General features: G+C 34.0%; 3 protein-coding genes across 4 annotated transcripts; 2 read left to right on the top strand and 1 right to left on the bottom strand.

Annotated features, from left to right (window-relative positions):
• Nucleotides 1–400: 400 nt before the first annotated feature.
• LOC105324866 (uncharacterized) lies at nt 401–7,169 on the bottom strand. Its single transcript, XM_011424080.4, has 7 exons — nt 6,785–7,169; nt 4,922–4,991; nt 4,747–4,797; nt 2,418–2,519; nt 1,305–1,468; nt 829–948; nt 401–593 (listed from the first exon to the last, which is right to left on the bottom strand). The coding sequence occupies exons 1-7, from the start codon at nt 7,049–7,051 to the stop codon at nt 504–506; spliced, it is 864 nt and encodes a 287-aa protein (XP_011422382.3). The 5' UTR covers nt 7,052–7,169; the 3' UTR covers nt 401–503.
• A 1,191-nt stretch (nt 7,170–8,360) lies between these two features.
• LOC105324865 (uncharacterized) lies at nt 8,361–11,985 on the top strand. Its single transcript, XM_011424078.4, has 8 exons — nt 8,361–8,597; nt 8,755–9,048; nt 9,332–9,401; nt 9,490–9,537; nt 9,857–10,231; nt 11,032–11,198; nt 11,452–11,568; nt 11,735–11,985. The coding sequence occupies exons 2-8, from the start codon at nt 8,755–8,757 to the stop codon at nt 11,825–11,827; spliced, it is 1,164 nt and encodes a 387-aa protein (XP_011422380.3). The 5' UTR covers nt 8,361–8,597; the 3' UTR covers nt 11,828–11,985.
• Nucleotides 11,986–13,244: 1,259 nt separating this feature from the next.
• Nucleotides 13,245–15,445, top strand: LOC105324864 (uncharacterized). Of its 2 annotated transcripts, none has more exons than XM_011424077.4 (2): nt 13,245–13,386; nt 13,910–15,444. In XM_011424077.4, exon 2 carries the CDS (start codon nt 13,912–13,914, stop codon nt 15,289–15,291), a length of 1,380 nt encoding a protein of 459 aa, XP_011422379.3. In that variant the 5' UTR covers nt 13,245–13,386; nt 13,910–13,911; the 3' UTR covers nt 15,292–15,444. The 2 variants fall into 2 exon arrangements, with proteins under 2 accessions (XP_011422379.3, XP_034337345.2); XM_034481454.2 differs by lacking the exon at nt 13,245–13,386 and adding an exon at nt 13,435–13,584 and having other exon boundaries at nt 13,910–15,445.
• Nucleotides 15,446–15,484: the final 39 nt, after the last annotated feature.

Genomic DNA, 15,484 nt, shown 5'->3' with positions numbered 1-15,484 from the left:
ATTATCATTATTTTAACCGGACTGCTGTATAATAATAATCACATCTAGCTAAAATCATTGTGTGCATGTACGATAACTGATATGTGACTTCTGGCAAACATTTGAAAATTACGCACTTTAATTTTCAAAATGCGTTAAAGTTTGGACCAAATCCACCCACTTTGAATTTTTTTTTCAAAGTGAGTAGTTTTCCAAAGTGCGGTGTAACAGTACCTATTCCCATATACATGTGTGCTATTTGCCACAATAATTAGCGATTTTATACAAATGAATTCATTTTAGCATGTAATTGTTTTTTTCCGACTCAGTAGTATGGAGCCTAAATGTTTCTATGTATTGATAAACAAATTCTTAAATGCAAAGAGATACCGAAAACAGCAAAAAAAAAAAAAGAAGAATAAAGAGTACCAAATAACATGTATATTTATTCAAATAAATTCAAGAAACAGCTTATTTTAAAGTCGTATGTCACATGGTAGAGTTGTGTTCTTCCGGGCCACTTTTCACCACTGTAAGACGTGGTAATGGCTGGCAAGGAATGGCGGGATAGTCACCTTTTCCAAAAACATATTGGAGCACAGTTGGCGGGCCATCTGCAAGACAAATCGGATAAATTTCATTTTATGATTAGCAATCATTTGAACGGTTCAATTTTTTATCATGAATTTTAATATCAAAAGATTTCATAAAAAGTTTCATAAAAAATTGAAATGTATTAAAAAATTTCTGATGATTGTTAAAGCCACCCACAGTAGGAGAGAGAGAGAGAGAGAGAGAGAGAGAGAGAGAGAGAGAGAGAGAGAGAGAGAGAGCTGTGAGTATACTAACCACAAAACTTGAAGACGTGCATTCAATAAAAATTCCAGACTTTGTGCCAGCTAGCACACTGTCTCCAAAGAAAAAGGAAATGGGGGAATATTTTGGAATTGATTTGCAGTCGCTCATCACCTTTAATTCAAAGAAACAAATAAAAATGGAAAGTTTGCTTTTCTTTCTTTTGAATCCTTTCCATTCAGAATCGCAGATATAAGACAGTATATGTAGCAGTGTCTTGGTTTACTTATAGTCTTCTCAATAAGTGTTTCAACATTTGAATTAAAGTTTATAGTCACACAATGCAGGTAATTCTCATGAAATTTTTAAAAAGTCCAATAAAAATTTAATTCTCTATCATACCATAGAAGTTAAATTTAATATGAACTTGTCCTGACAAAAATGCAGGGTTTTGCTACTTTACGTCGGTTTTATCGCATTGGTGACATTATATATACTTTGGAATCAACTTTTGTATATATACAGCTTACGTTGGTATGTCGTTTCCACTGTTTTACTTCCGGTGCTTTGCAGTACGCCATGACCACTCCTTCCTCGTCAGCTACTGCAGAGTTCGGACAATGTCGCGAGTCCGCGTTAAATACTGTAAGATGCTGGACTATGCCGATCTCTAGACGTCGTCCATCACAAATATCTAATAAATAAAAATAGAAAAAAAAATAAAGGACAAACCCAAGGGCGAACTATACAACGTAACAATGCCCTGGTTTAGTTTTCTTAAAGAAGCATAATCGCAATATTAACTGAAAATCTAAAATTTTATTTTCCAAGTTTAAAATCTCGAATGACTAAAAAATGATCGGTCAAAATTCTAATGTCACCTGACAAGTTAAAAAGCGAGATGCAGAGCTCACAGTTTTTTGCTATGACATCTAGACTTGTTCTATGTTTTTGTCTATCTGCATTATATATACTTGTAAAAGAATGTTGCTACTTAAATATTTTTATTTGTAAGTTCATTATGAACACAGTTAGATAGTTTCGAATATTTATAACATATCCTTTTATTAAAATGGTATTTTGTGCAAAGAACCCCCCAAAACATGACACGTCACTTTTAACACAACAAAGATTTGTGAATACTGTACACCGTTTAAATCTTGATAACTAGCGTTCAAATTTGGCCGACACTTTCGAATGCCTTGGAATACTGTGTACTGGCTTATTTTCGCCCCGTGTTATTTTCGCCCTTCGACACTTGCAAACGGTTTCGCCCCGTCTTAAATTCGCCCAGATTCGCTTACGTACTAAAGAAATAACTTCATTGGAATTCGCCCTGTCTTAAATTAGCCTGCTGACAACGAGAGTGAAAGGGGCGAAAATAAAACGGGGGCGAATATTTTTCTGTATATAGTAGTATTGTATGTATATCAACACGTTTGGGAGTTTTATTCTTACATGGTGACATTGGCCCTTTATAGGACAATGACGTTGAAAGAACTGTTTGGTTTTTTTTTTACATTGAATACCCCGTAACAATATCATATTCTGATATAAATTTCTATTACTAAAAGAGCATTTAAAATTCATAGTACAAAATTATAGAGACTATCATGTTTATTATCAATGAGAGTAGTACTTACTCTGTTGATTGACCTGTGGGTGGGCTGTAGGCAGAGTGACCCACGCAGTTGGGCGTTGTGTGGGTGCTGCGGTTGGGACAGTGGCGGTCGGAAGTACCAAACCTAAGCAATATGAGACAATACATGTACATGAAAAACAAGTTATTTGCAAATTAATTATAATTATAAAAATATGGAACTTACAGGCTCTCGTGTAAATTTTAGTTGTAATCGAATTCAGAAACGTCGAGAAGACTAGATTTACTGAATATAAAGCAACTGGCTGTCTTTTTAAACTATGCATCGCAATGCTTTTCCAATCCCGATTAGTAAATCAGCAGGCATGTTCACGAAACTTTCCTAAGATATGACCTAAGTGTGTTCCTAAGATATGACTTAGTTAGAAAAGTTAGGAACATTCTAAGATCAACTTAGGACACGTCTTAAGATGTAGCTCGACGGTTACTTAGGAACATCTTAAGTTAGGATATCCTAACCTTCTACAACCATTCTTATTTTCACAATTATTCATTCAGATCGAATTTGAAAGACTTGTGTAGGGATGAATCATTTAACATTTTGCCAGAGAAAATTGTACGTCTCGATAGTTAACACAAAAGGCCTAAAACCAGTAATTTTAATTTATGCATTTTAATAATTTTACATTTACCTAAATATATATCAGTTACCAATAACAATTTAGTTTGTTTTTCTTTAAATGAACACCCCCCCCCCCCCCCCCCCAAAAAAAAAAAATTAAAATAAAAAATATTACAAGCCCCCAAAAATTCAAATAACTGTTCTTTTAAAAAAAGAAAGAAAATATTTATCAGGACAGAATTGGCTTACAGGCAGATAATTATGTAAACAACACGTGTGTATTGTCATTTCATAATTAACATTAGAGAATCTTGTCATTCAAGTACATGTAATACATAAACACGCGATTTTCAAAGAATGTGAAACGTTACATGAGGAAACACATGTACTCGTACAAACACAACCAATTTCCCTTTAATCTGCAATATATAGAATACACGAACATGTTAAATAAGAAATAAGTTGTAATATATCTCGAAAATATATAAACACAGTTCATTCAACATTACAAATTTTTTAAAGATTATTTTTTTTTTCAGAATAAAGTGATAAAAATTAGGAATGATCACGCATGGTATATGTAACCCGATGTAAATTTACTTCTTATAGCAAAGGACATTTAAATAATTGCTATCAAAAATTATTATAATCAAAACAATGAATGTAACTCATTTAGTGTACAATGTAGATAAAAAAAAATAAGTGAATAACTTTCATTCGTCCAACAGAGATACTATTTGCGAAAAAAAATCTTAATTTGTCAGCTCCAAGGCAGGCATATAGCAACGGGGAATTGGTGAGAGTTGGGGGTCCCCCTCCACATCATTTTGTTAAAATGAACATACATGATAGAATAATTAACTATGCCCCCCCCCTCCCGGATTAGGAATTTGATGTTTGTCGAAAATGCTGGAACTGTGGAAAATATTGCCTTATTCTGCCAGTCTTAAGAAAATGCTTCACAACATCCCAATATCCCTAAAAACGTGATTTTATAGCTTTAGGATGGTCTTAGGACAAGGTAGGTGATGTCTTAAAGTTAGGACAAAGTTATGGCGGTTCCTAAATTTAGGAGAGCTTCGAGAAACAGACATAAGACTAAGACGTATCCTAAGATGTACTTAGGACACACCATAGTCCTAAGATAGCTTCGTGAACATGCCTGCAGTGGACGGTAATTAAATGTCATGATCTTTGGTATAAGTCTGTCCCAAGATATTTATGCCGCATATTTAGACGATTTTTATTAAAAATACACATACCTGTGAAAAAAGTGCAATTGAAATGGATGAAAGGGAATATTTCCAAGATACATGTTACTTCATTCCACATTATCATTTTTCCCTCGTAAAAATTCACAGGAACGAAAACAGATTTCCTACGGAGATTTATAATGATGAATGTTGACATCTTTTCACCATTCGGAAGTCACTCGTAATACCTCGCATACTTTTTCAACGTTATCATCCGGGCTTAATTATGGCTGATGCAATGCAAAATTCCCGTAGACTTTCTATTTTAAGCCGTGTATTGAAACCTGACAAGCTAGAGAGAACGTTTCAAAAGGGGATTATTGGGTTTTTTTTATACTATTGAATGAACATCGTCTAAATCAAGAGGTATTTATAAATATTGAATAATTTAAGTAAATATGCTGCAAAAATATCTTGGGACAGACTAATAAAATACTGATGCCGTGGATATAATAGAAATAAAAAAATCTTGATATAAGAAACCATGCACGTCTCACCTGGAATCGGTCCGATATGGTGAGTACATTTATCAGATTTCACAACATTCTCTGGAAAAAAAGAACAAAACAAACGTTTTACATACTATTATGTAAACGGATATTTCATAGTGGTTACATGTATACAATGGAATCGGCATGACTATGAATTTGTATGTATTGCTAGTATACTTACGCACATTGAAGCTGAGGGTACCCGGGCATTGCCTATCGAGAAAGCCCGAATCTTTGAACATGTAGCCGAGCTGAAACAAATTTTGTTAATCATCTATCTATATAATAAGTGTACATACATTTAATTAATAGACTACTATCTCATTATATGCAAGTTGATAATATTACTTTGAAAAAATAAACAGAAACACTTATTTGGCAGTTCAATTCAGAGTAACAGTAAGTATATGTTCTTTCATATTCTTTGTGTTTTATTAAACGAAATCTAGTAATACATTACCCACATGTTGAATAATTAAACGCATACAGTTTAAATCTGTGTGACAGAGATAGAAAAAATGGCTTGTTTTTTCAGTTTAATTGAACACTCTTCTTAAAACAGCTTTGTCCGTTTTAAAGATTTCTCATTAAATCAGTCTAATAAAACAATTAAAGTGAGAAATAAGCATGTTTCCTATTTTAGATTGCTTGTCAGGAATTTTTTAAAAACACATGTAGATTAAATCGACTTGTATTTATAATTGTTTCAGGAAATATTTGAAGATTTCTAAGGTCAGACAACACGTTCCTCGAAAAATGATGATTATATTTCAAATTTTCAACGGCCAAATAAATAAATACCAAATAAAATCATTTATTACTTGTATCTATTATCATTTTTAATATCATTGAAATTTTTAAAATATATATATTTATGCCAAAAAAATTTACATCAGCAATTCAAGTGTATTTTTAGTAAGATTATATAGGACATTGCATACTCTAGTATCTTGCACTAATGTCTGGTAAGGTACCCTAATCTTTTGCAAGAACGCTTGTCAACGTAGTGGTAAATCAATAAGAAATTCCTGGACAAAGTATTATAAAATTAAGGAACGTGTAGTCTGACCTAAATAAGAACATAGCAAACAGTACCATGCTTTTGGTTTGCTGACTACATTTTATCAACAAAAATTGATAAAACGATCATCAGTTTGAGACGTGGATTCCAATATATTACAATATAAAAAAAAATCTTCCTAAACATTCAGAAAAATAGAGTATTTGCTATAGTATTGATTAGTTGCTATGGATACTGCACTAAGCTAATTGTTTTAAAGTATGATTAACAAATATGTGGAAGGAAATCTCAGATGTGCAAGTCGTACTTGTTCCTTGGGAGAAAACTTAGGTGTTGTTATAACCAAACTGTGTATGTAACAGACATGCTATTGGATAACAGTTTGAGACCCATTACGTAGGATAATATGCCGATTAAAAAATGTTATTTTCAAATTTTTTCTTGCACAGATTTAAAACAAAACCATAAGAAAATTCAAAATGCATTTCATGTTTAAAAAAATGTACCATTCGAAACTTTGAAAAAGTTTTAAAACAGCACTTATAATATTTTGAATATGATGTAAGACTTCTTATCCACGTTGAAATCTAATTATGTCCCATGCCACCTTAACTTTTGACCCAACGCCTAATGGCGATTAACATCAAATGAATGGACGAAATAAATCAAGTAAATATTTGTCTTCTGTAGGACTGTCTATTCATGTGAAATAAAATACTATGCAGTGATTCATTTTGTAAAATATTACTTAATATTTCATTGCCTGCATATAAACTGATTTAAAATGACATGACGCCATAAATCTGTTGACAGTGTTATCCGTTACTATGGTAACGGAGAAAAAAATGACAAATCTTAACAACATTAAAGTATTATAATTAAAATACACATTTAATTAACTTCACTTAATTTTGCAATGTAATCATTGCTTATTTATTCAAACCTTTTAAATGATTAATTAACGTTCATGAGTTACATGGTCATTCGAATTAGTCATCCATATTTTCTGCCATATATATATACCTTATTAACGTTGTTGCTGTTGTAGTAGATTGCCACCCACCCCTGGGGAGCCTGGGCGTTAAATGCGGCCACACAGTGGGGCGAGGACAGGTCCACATAGTGGTCAGTGTTTTCCGGGGGGTAGATGATCCCTATAAGCTGGCTGCTTCTGGATGGACACTCGTACAGGTAGGAGCCATAGGGATGCAAGAAGTTGCAGAAGCACAGAAAGTTTGCCGAGGTCTCCTGAAAAAGGACAGCAACGAACAAGAAAACGATTTTCATCATTGGTAGGGACGTGAAAAACAGAATAATTCTGGTCCTCTAATTTTACGGAAGTGAAAGACAGTAGATAAACTGATCCGCTATTTGACTACTATATATAGCAAACATCAGAGTTGGAACCACGGGGGATTCTACTTGTACATTGGTTAACTTGGAATTTCGGGGAGGGTCTACCCATCTTGGTCACCTCTACGGCACATAAAGATAAATTTTGACCTTGAGACTATAAAAATCCCCCAAGGGAATTCTTGTTTTCCTCAGTTATAAAGCCTGTCTCAATTTTAAATATGACAAGGTCATTAAGTCTATTGCAAAAAATTCTGACGGAAATCAAGATTGTGATGAGAAATGAACACTTTTGAATTAATTTGAAGTTTTTTCCTACATTGATTCGGCATCCGGTCAATAATTATTATTGCTTCAATATATTTCGAATTTTCTACACGTAAATTCTTAGTACAGTTATTCAACAATCGCCTTTTTACATCATTGAACTTCTTTTTGCACAATTTGGAGCTTGATCGATGTTTTTTATTGTTGCAAAAAAAAAAAATTTCTTACAATTCTTCATCAATTAGTTAGGTTTGCAAATTACAGTTTCTAGTAAGTTATATGTTAATCTTAACATCATTTGATAAAAGTGAATGGATAGGAAACATCCTTGTCTTTGATTAAAATCGAGTGTCCGCATATGTTGCACAACATTTTTTAATCAATTACTTGTATGGAAGAACATACATTACCTCACTACTGTGTTAAATTTATTAAATGTGCATTAAGGAGGCTAGCTGGTCAACAAATTACCCATCGTATCAACCTAAGATTTTATTATTTAACTTTTAGCTCTTAACTATTATTAAGTAAAGAAAACTTCCACATATTAATTTACCTTTAAAATTCAATGTGTACACTAGCCTTATACAAACCTCTTTTACAAAATAAGATTGAAATAGTATAAAAATTGCTACAACCAGCAACCCATCTTACATGAGTTGGAATTCTTATTACTGTTTAAAACCAGTAAAGTATATTTTTTCTACGCCCAAGGTACAAATTGCATATAACTATTACAGACACCACTAAATGACGCTAGATAATTAAAATAGAAAAATCTTATTTCAACTCTGAACAAACGTTGATAATTTGGAGCAGACTTTGAAATCACCGAAAGTAATATTGTTGGTACATATGTACTTGCATTAACCAAATTCGAGGTCTTGTGTTGACGTTACAGATAAAGACCGTGCACAGCGGAAGTTTTCAGAGTTGACAGAATTTGTCTATGGGTACGAAGTTTTGTATCAGTACAACTTGTATACTTTGATGATCAAATATAGGTTAAGTTTCATCAACACTTCTGTACATCGCCATTTCGTTATCAGGCTAATGAGAAGTGAACTCTGGCAACCAAAAATTGGTAAACCAACATGGACCAGTTCTTGTGTTTACAACAAACAGATACAAGTAATGTCATCTGAAACTAGTTACATCGGAACAACTACCCTAACGTTTCTCTATTTAGATCTGTTCAGAACACACAGGAACTGATGTAAGTAATTGATAATCAAATGTAAAATATTTCTAATTGATGTCGCATCTGATATTTAACGAACATATTTGGTTTAGACAAAATATAAATCCCAGTTTCTTGTTAAATTTGGAACATTCGGTGGTGTTAGTGTATAGTTGCTTCCTTACACCGACAGATGCCGCTGCTTCGCCTGCTGTCAATTGCTTTATGTGTTTGTGTTGGGTTGAACAAGCTTAAGGCATCCGCCCTCCTTCTAAAAACGTCCACAACACAGCATGCTTGTATCTGTAATACAAACCACCCCCAGCTGGTGATCTTTGAGTGTCCGGACCGGACCAGCCAGATCATCGGATTTCTGTACCTACAGGATTCGTCCTTTTCAGTGGACCTCAGTCCCAGCCACTGTAAAGCTATAGCACCGTCCGTCATCTCGCCCGAGGGCTGGTTCCCAGTCATTCACGACAGGAAGGTTCGTAGATGATGATTCTGTCTCTGAAATTTTCTTTTGCAATGAACTAATCAAATACTTATAGTAATCTGTAAATGATTATCAATCAAAAAAAGATGATCAGATTTGATGTAGGTTTCGTGCACTTGTAACCGAAAGCACCATAGTCAGTTTTTATGTGATAAATGTCCGAAAGCATCGAACGAGTACCTTGTTATCTTGATATGAGATGTTTTTATTGTTTCAGTATATTACAAATGATAACCCTTATTTCTTTTAATTTTTTTAAATTGCTATCTACCAGGTAGGCTTTATAAGACGGGATTCAGGTGTTAACATACAATCATGCCCGGGACCCGACCAAACATTGAATGGTAGTACACGTCTTAGTTTCATAGAAAAGTTCTTTCTAAGAGTTTGTTTAATTCATTTCATACAATTAAATATCTATTTTCATTGCAGGGATTCAACCAAAACCATGTCAAACATTCTTGGTTACAGTTAGTCCAGGTAACTATATCAAATCTGTTTTAGCAGGTTAAAAATTAAACAAAATGAAATTGCTTTGCAGGAAGTGCTAGTTTACTGTAAGTTTACTGTACCCCCTATTTGTTTAACTGCAACATAATTTGGAGTAAATGCATTAGATGTTAAGTTATTAATAAGTGAATGAATTTCAATGCCTAATGCTTATGGCGCCTTTCTGTGATGACGTATTTAACCCAATATCATTATCAATATGCTCCCTTAATTGTAAAATTCTTGCAATTGATTACACTGTACATCAAATTAATATATCAAAATTCATCTTGTGCCTACCACTATAAAGCTGCAGTCACTCTGACACCTCATCCAGTCCCACAAACAACTTCTCCAAGAATGACTCCGAGTAAACAAAGTACGACCTCACCTAGAGCTACACCTGTACCAAGTACCTCACCTAGAGCTACACCTGTACCAAGTACCTCACCTAGAGCTACACCTGTACCAAGTACCTCACCTAGAGCTACACCTGTACCAAGTACCTCACCTAGAGCTACACCTGTACCAAGTACCCAGCCCCCACCTACCACTTCTACTACCACTACCACTACCACTAAAGGGACGACGACTACCAGCACCACCAGTACCAGCTCCACTTCTAGTCCAAGACCACTACCCACAACTTTAGCTCCGCCAACTACACCGCAAAGCTCCAATACATGTAAAGCATTGATTGCAATCTTTAGAGATTCAACGTAATTAAGCTGTAGTTAATTCACTCGATGAAATAGTAAATCTTGTTTAATATTCTTTTTAAAAAAAATGTTAAAGTCGATCGTTAATCAATTGTATATCTTAAGGAATAAAAAAGTAATGATTTTCATGAAATCTAGGCCAAAGAAATATCATAATGAATCTAAACATATACAGTATAATTTTCTTTCCTTTTTATTAAAATATATTTACATCCACCGAGTATGATTCGCTCTATGTCTTACGGAAACGTATAGTTAATTCATAGCTCTATAGAAACGGTCAGACTGAAATCTACACACCCCGTTTATCTATTGGTCGATATCTACAGCGGCTGAAATTGACAGGACTGAAATCGTTAGCCCTCTTTAAATCCCGGACTGCACGAAATAATTATGCTGATGTCAGACTCAGTCTCACAGGAGACGATTTGGCTGTTTCTTTTAGCTAACGTACTTATGTACATTCACAGCAATTTACTGGATTTAACTTACTTTTTACTACCACTTTGTTATTTAGTTAAAAGAAAGATATAAATATAAACAATAAAATATTTTCTTTGATGATTCATGCGGGTTATGAAGGTAGCGATCATTGTAGAAAAAATTTACATAACCCGCTAACGAGGATTGTGTATTTCTTCTGCAATGTCGCAACCTTTTTATCCCCCAAGAATCACAAAAGAAAGCATTTTATTGTTTAAATGTTAGCAGTATACAATACCAAGTTATCGAGAAATCTACTCACCTGAACTATTTTTGTTTTTAGATGACCATACTTGCAATAATGTCGAAGTTGTTATTGATCTTGGTAAACATGAACCGATTTACCATGAGCATGCGCGACCTTGTTCGGGGGGCGATTCCATGAACGAAGCTGTTTTGATGAAATACTGCTTTGCACCAAAACCTTCAAACTGGACTCAAGGGAGAAAAGTATAACATATACACAAGAACTGTTGCAAAACGCTATAGTTGTTTACTAAGTATCGTTACTGACACATATTCTTCAAAACTTATTTATGCTCTTAAATTCGATTTTAGGGCTACAAAATGTATATGAAAAATTACAACAGTTCTCATATATTATATTCAAAAAGTAGAATTTCATGAAGTTTATTTTTATCTATCATTCAAGCAATATTGTTTTTCTGACTTGTGTTAGTTTGAAAACATATTCTATTTACAGGTCATTGAACATTGCTCCGATATACCGCCTTACACCCCAATCAATATGTTTGGATTTGGTCAGAATTTGGTCATTTCTGGGATATTCATCAAATGCACCAGTGCAACAAATTTTATGGTAAGTTTACTACATTCATGAAGTGCATATTTTTCAAAATTGGGTTGGATTTTCAGATTTCTTGAAAATTTAACACCACTTAAAACCACTTTTATTCAATTGCATTTTGTGAAATAAGTACAAGGTATGTACATGTTATTGTAAGACTTTTTTTTCTCGTTTCAAGATAATCCACCAAAAGGATTGTGTAGGAGGACTGCACCTCGACACCATTAACATACAGAATGGGTCGGGGATGTTCTACGTCATACACTGGTGATTGTGGTGAAACATATCCTCAATAAAGAAATTCGAAGTTACAAGATTTATTTGAATCTAATTTTGTCCACCAATTTCATATTGAAATCTGTGTATGTTACATGTATGATCTGCCTGTTGAAAGCTAACATCAAGGCATTGGATTTATAGCTTTACCACCTACTAGTACATGTATTTCTTATTTTTATGAAAGTTGTGATGAAACTAAATTAAAATTATCTTATTGGTAAGATCACACAGAAATATTTTTTTGTCTCAAATAAGATAAATAATGATTTAGAAGAAAGGGATATTTGCTAGGAAAGAAATAATTACATTATTGAGAGAGAAAAAAAAGATATGATAACTTTTTTAAACAATTGTGGCAAGAACAGCTATTCATAATCAAATGGATAAATAATTAAATGTTAACAAAAAGTATCGGGAACTAATTGTGGCATTTGTGTGGGTTTTTTTAAATGCTTAACTCAATTGCAATTACATGTAATTGAAAATTTGGTCAATTACACTTTTTCTCCCATCCATGTTCTCGGGTAGCTTAAAGCTTAAATTAGTTATCTTAAATATTAACAATTCCATGAATAAAGTGTTTTATAATGAATGCTAGTTGAAATACAAATCTGCAGGTGATAAAAGATCAATTCAATTCATTTATTTTCTTATCCATTCAACAACATAGAAAAAGTTGTAATAGTAGTACCTAAAATGTCGAACAGGACAAAGTCAGCTTTTGCTAACAAGTGAAAGACGGTTTATGTTTAATTTATATTCCACAACAAAACGCTGAGACTGCGCGTCTACATAGGAATCATTTTGTGTCTATGTCTTTCAGTCCCTCTTTTAGAATTCTTGCACTGGAGATCACAAAGGTATATATAAACAGACACACAAAAGGGACAGGAGGTGTTGAACACAGATGAGGCTTTATCAGCAAGTAGAGAAGTCAGTTTTCCACCAAAGCCTGTTTGTTTCTGTGATTGGAAGAGTGAAACTAATTGTCACGATATCTATTACAGGGTCCGCTGTGTTTTGTGTACAAACAATTTCTAATTACTTATTCGTCTTCTGTCTCGTAGGGAAACTCAGTTATTACTCGTATGTAAATTTCCATATCCCAGCTGAATTACTTTCCGAAATTAAAAGAATTCGTTAGATTTCTGATGCCGTACAAAAACTCCTTTTTTTTTCTTTCATTGATCTTTTAAATTTTCCGAGTTACAATTAATATAATATTCTTTTTGCCACCCATTAACTCTAAAAATATCGTACAACATACTCATGATGACGAATTCGAAACAAATTGTAAAAAAATGAAACTTTGTTTAAAATGAGCATTCTTAACCGTCCTTGTTAGTACATTACAAGGCGGAAAGAAATATATTTTTTATCCGCATTTGGTAGATTAAATAAATATGATTAAAATCTGTTTAAAAGGGAAAAAAATAAGGGGCGTGTAACTTGTCAGTGGTTTGCAGTGTCGACGGAGTCCGTTCTTTATCGGCCATTGATAACACTATTGATCGGGAGAGAGGTCCCCCACAACATTGGAATCCTAAACAGGTAAGATAGAAATATGTCTCCTAATGAAGGCAAAACAGTTTCATTCTTTGTTATTTTCAGGAGATTAGGACAATCGCTGATTATGATATTTCTGAATTAAATAGGTTCCAATTATGTGCCTTATAGGGTTCAAAAAGTCTTTAAGGTTGTTCATGCTTTTATCTATAATTTTCTATAAATCAATCAAACGGAAATAAGGTATATAATTTTCTTCTTGGTTTTATTGTGAATACTGTGTTGATTATTTCTTGAAAATATTTGATGTAGCTTTTGTCTTTGAATAATATTGTAGGGTTATTCATGCTTTTGTCTATTTTTCTCCCTCAAACATTGACCCCCTTGTTCATAATCACTTTCGGCTCTTGTCGAGTCAGTGAATGTTTACATTTTTGTTTGTTTGAACTGTGTAAAGATTACACATTGCAATACCTTCGACCAAAATTTCTGTATCATAAATTCATGAAAACTTGAAATTGTGTTACAAATACCAACGTTTACTTTCTTATCTTATTCTTTTCCAAAGAAATGAAGAAACAACATTTTATCCTCGCTGTGGCATTTATCTGTATGCTGCTCGGAATCGTCCATTTTTACATGAGAGGAAGAAGCGTGTCCAAATACAGTGCACTTAATCTAGACCATGGCCGCTCCCGGGAAAAGGCCGAGGGTCATGTAGAAGCAGAGGAGAGGCGTTATATCCAAGAGGGTAACCCATTTGATCTAGGTGCAGCAAAAATCGAAGTTCTGTCCACTACGGCGAGGAAGACAACAACAACAACACCGACGACAAAAAAGACAACAGTTCAACTAAGGCCAGAGGAAACCAATAAATCTGTGAACAAGGTAGAAAAACAAGCGAATCAAAAGGCTGAAAATTTGAAAAGTAGTGACATTACACTGACGAATACAGATCAAATTAAGAAGTTAGAAACAACATTGGAAAAAATCAAGAATTTGTCATTGCCAGTACTTAAAGCTAATTTATCAAAACAACTAGAAGAAAGTAAAATAAAGGAGAAATCAGCAGCTACAACAAAACATAACGAACAGAAGTCATTGATGAGTGATGTTCGGATCTATAACTGGAACGGCTCTTGGAGCCTTTCTCCTATGTGTGAAGGAGTGAAAGTGAAAGATTTCCAGGAGGCAACATTAAACACTTTGTCTGGACAGACACCTATATTTGTTTACTCAGAGACACAAGATAAGTATGTTTCTCATGATATAATACGAACTGGGAGATGGGAGCATCATTTAGCCGTACCCATGGTGAAATTGTTGCAAGAAGACCCATCTTTGACGTTTCTAGATATCGGGGCCAACATAGGCGCGTTTACCCTCGAAATGGCAAAACTAGGTCGGAAGACAATAGCTGTAGAACCGCTCATAGATAATATCAAAAGACTATGCTGTTCAGTTCATAAAGGTAAACTCGGAGATTTAGTGACAATAATCGCAAATGCAATATCAAGTCGCCATATGCAAGTGACATTGGGCAAGGATTTAAACAATGTGGGAGGCACGTTTGTAAATCAAGAGAACCCCGTGAAAAAAGCTCAGATAGTTATGAATGGCGAATACGCCAACCCTGTTAATACAATCCTGTTGGATGATATTCTTGGACTTCCGGACAAACCTAGCCGCGTGGTCATCAAGATGGATGTAGAGGGCTACGAACACTTTGTATTGGAAGGAGGGACATATTTCTTTAAACAAGTGTTTGTGAAAGCGGTGTTCATGGAGTGGACTTATAGCAATAACCCATCCATCAGGGACTCAATCATCAAGTTTATGGTGAACCGTGACTTTTTACCGCATGCATTGTCAATGCAGGATAGTCTGTTAGAATCATCCTACGATCGATGGCCGGGTAATATTGTGTGGATAAATAAAAGTAAAAATTAAAGGAACCGTGTTGTATGGAACGCCATAGCTGCCTTATGGTCAATTTCATATTATTTGAACTGGTATTTCATTTATATGCAATAGTAATATCATTATATGCAGTGGTAATATCATTACATGCAGTGGTAACATCATTATATACAGTGGTAACATCATTTAATGCAGTGTTGCATTTCATTATAGTTCATTTATG

The sequence above is a fragment of the Magallana gigas genome, chromosome 3 (genome assembly GCF_963853765.1).
Source record: "Magallana gigas chromosome 3, xbMagGiga1.1, whole genome shotgun sequence".
Classification (NCBI taxonomy): domain Eukaryota; kingdom Metazoa; phylum Mollusca; class Bivalvia; order Ostreida; family Ostreidae; genus Magallana; species Magallana gigas.
This window is presented reverse-complemented; position numbering and strand designations above follow the sequence as displayed.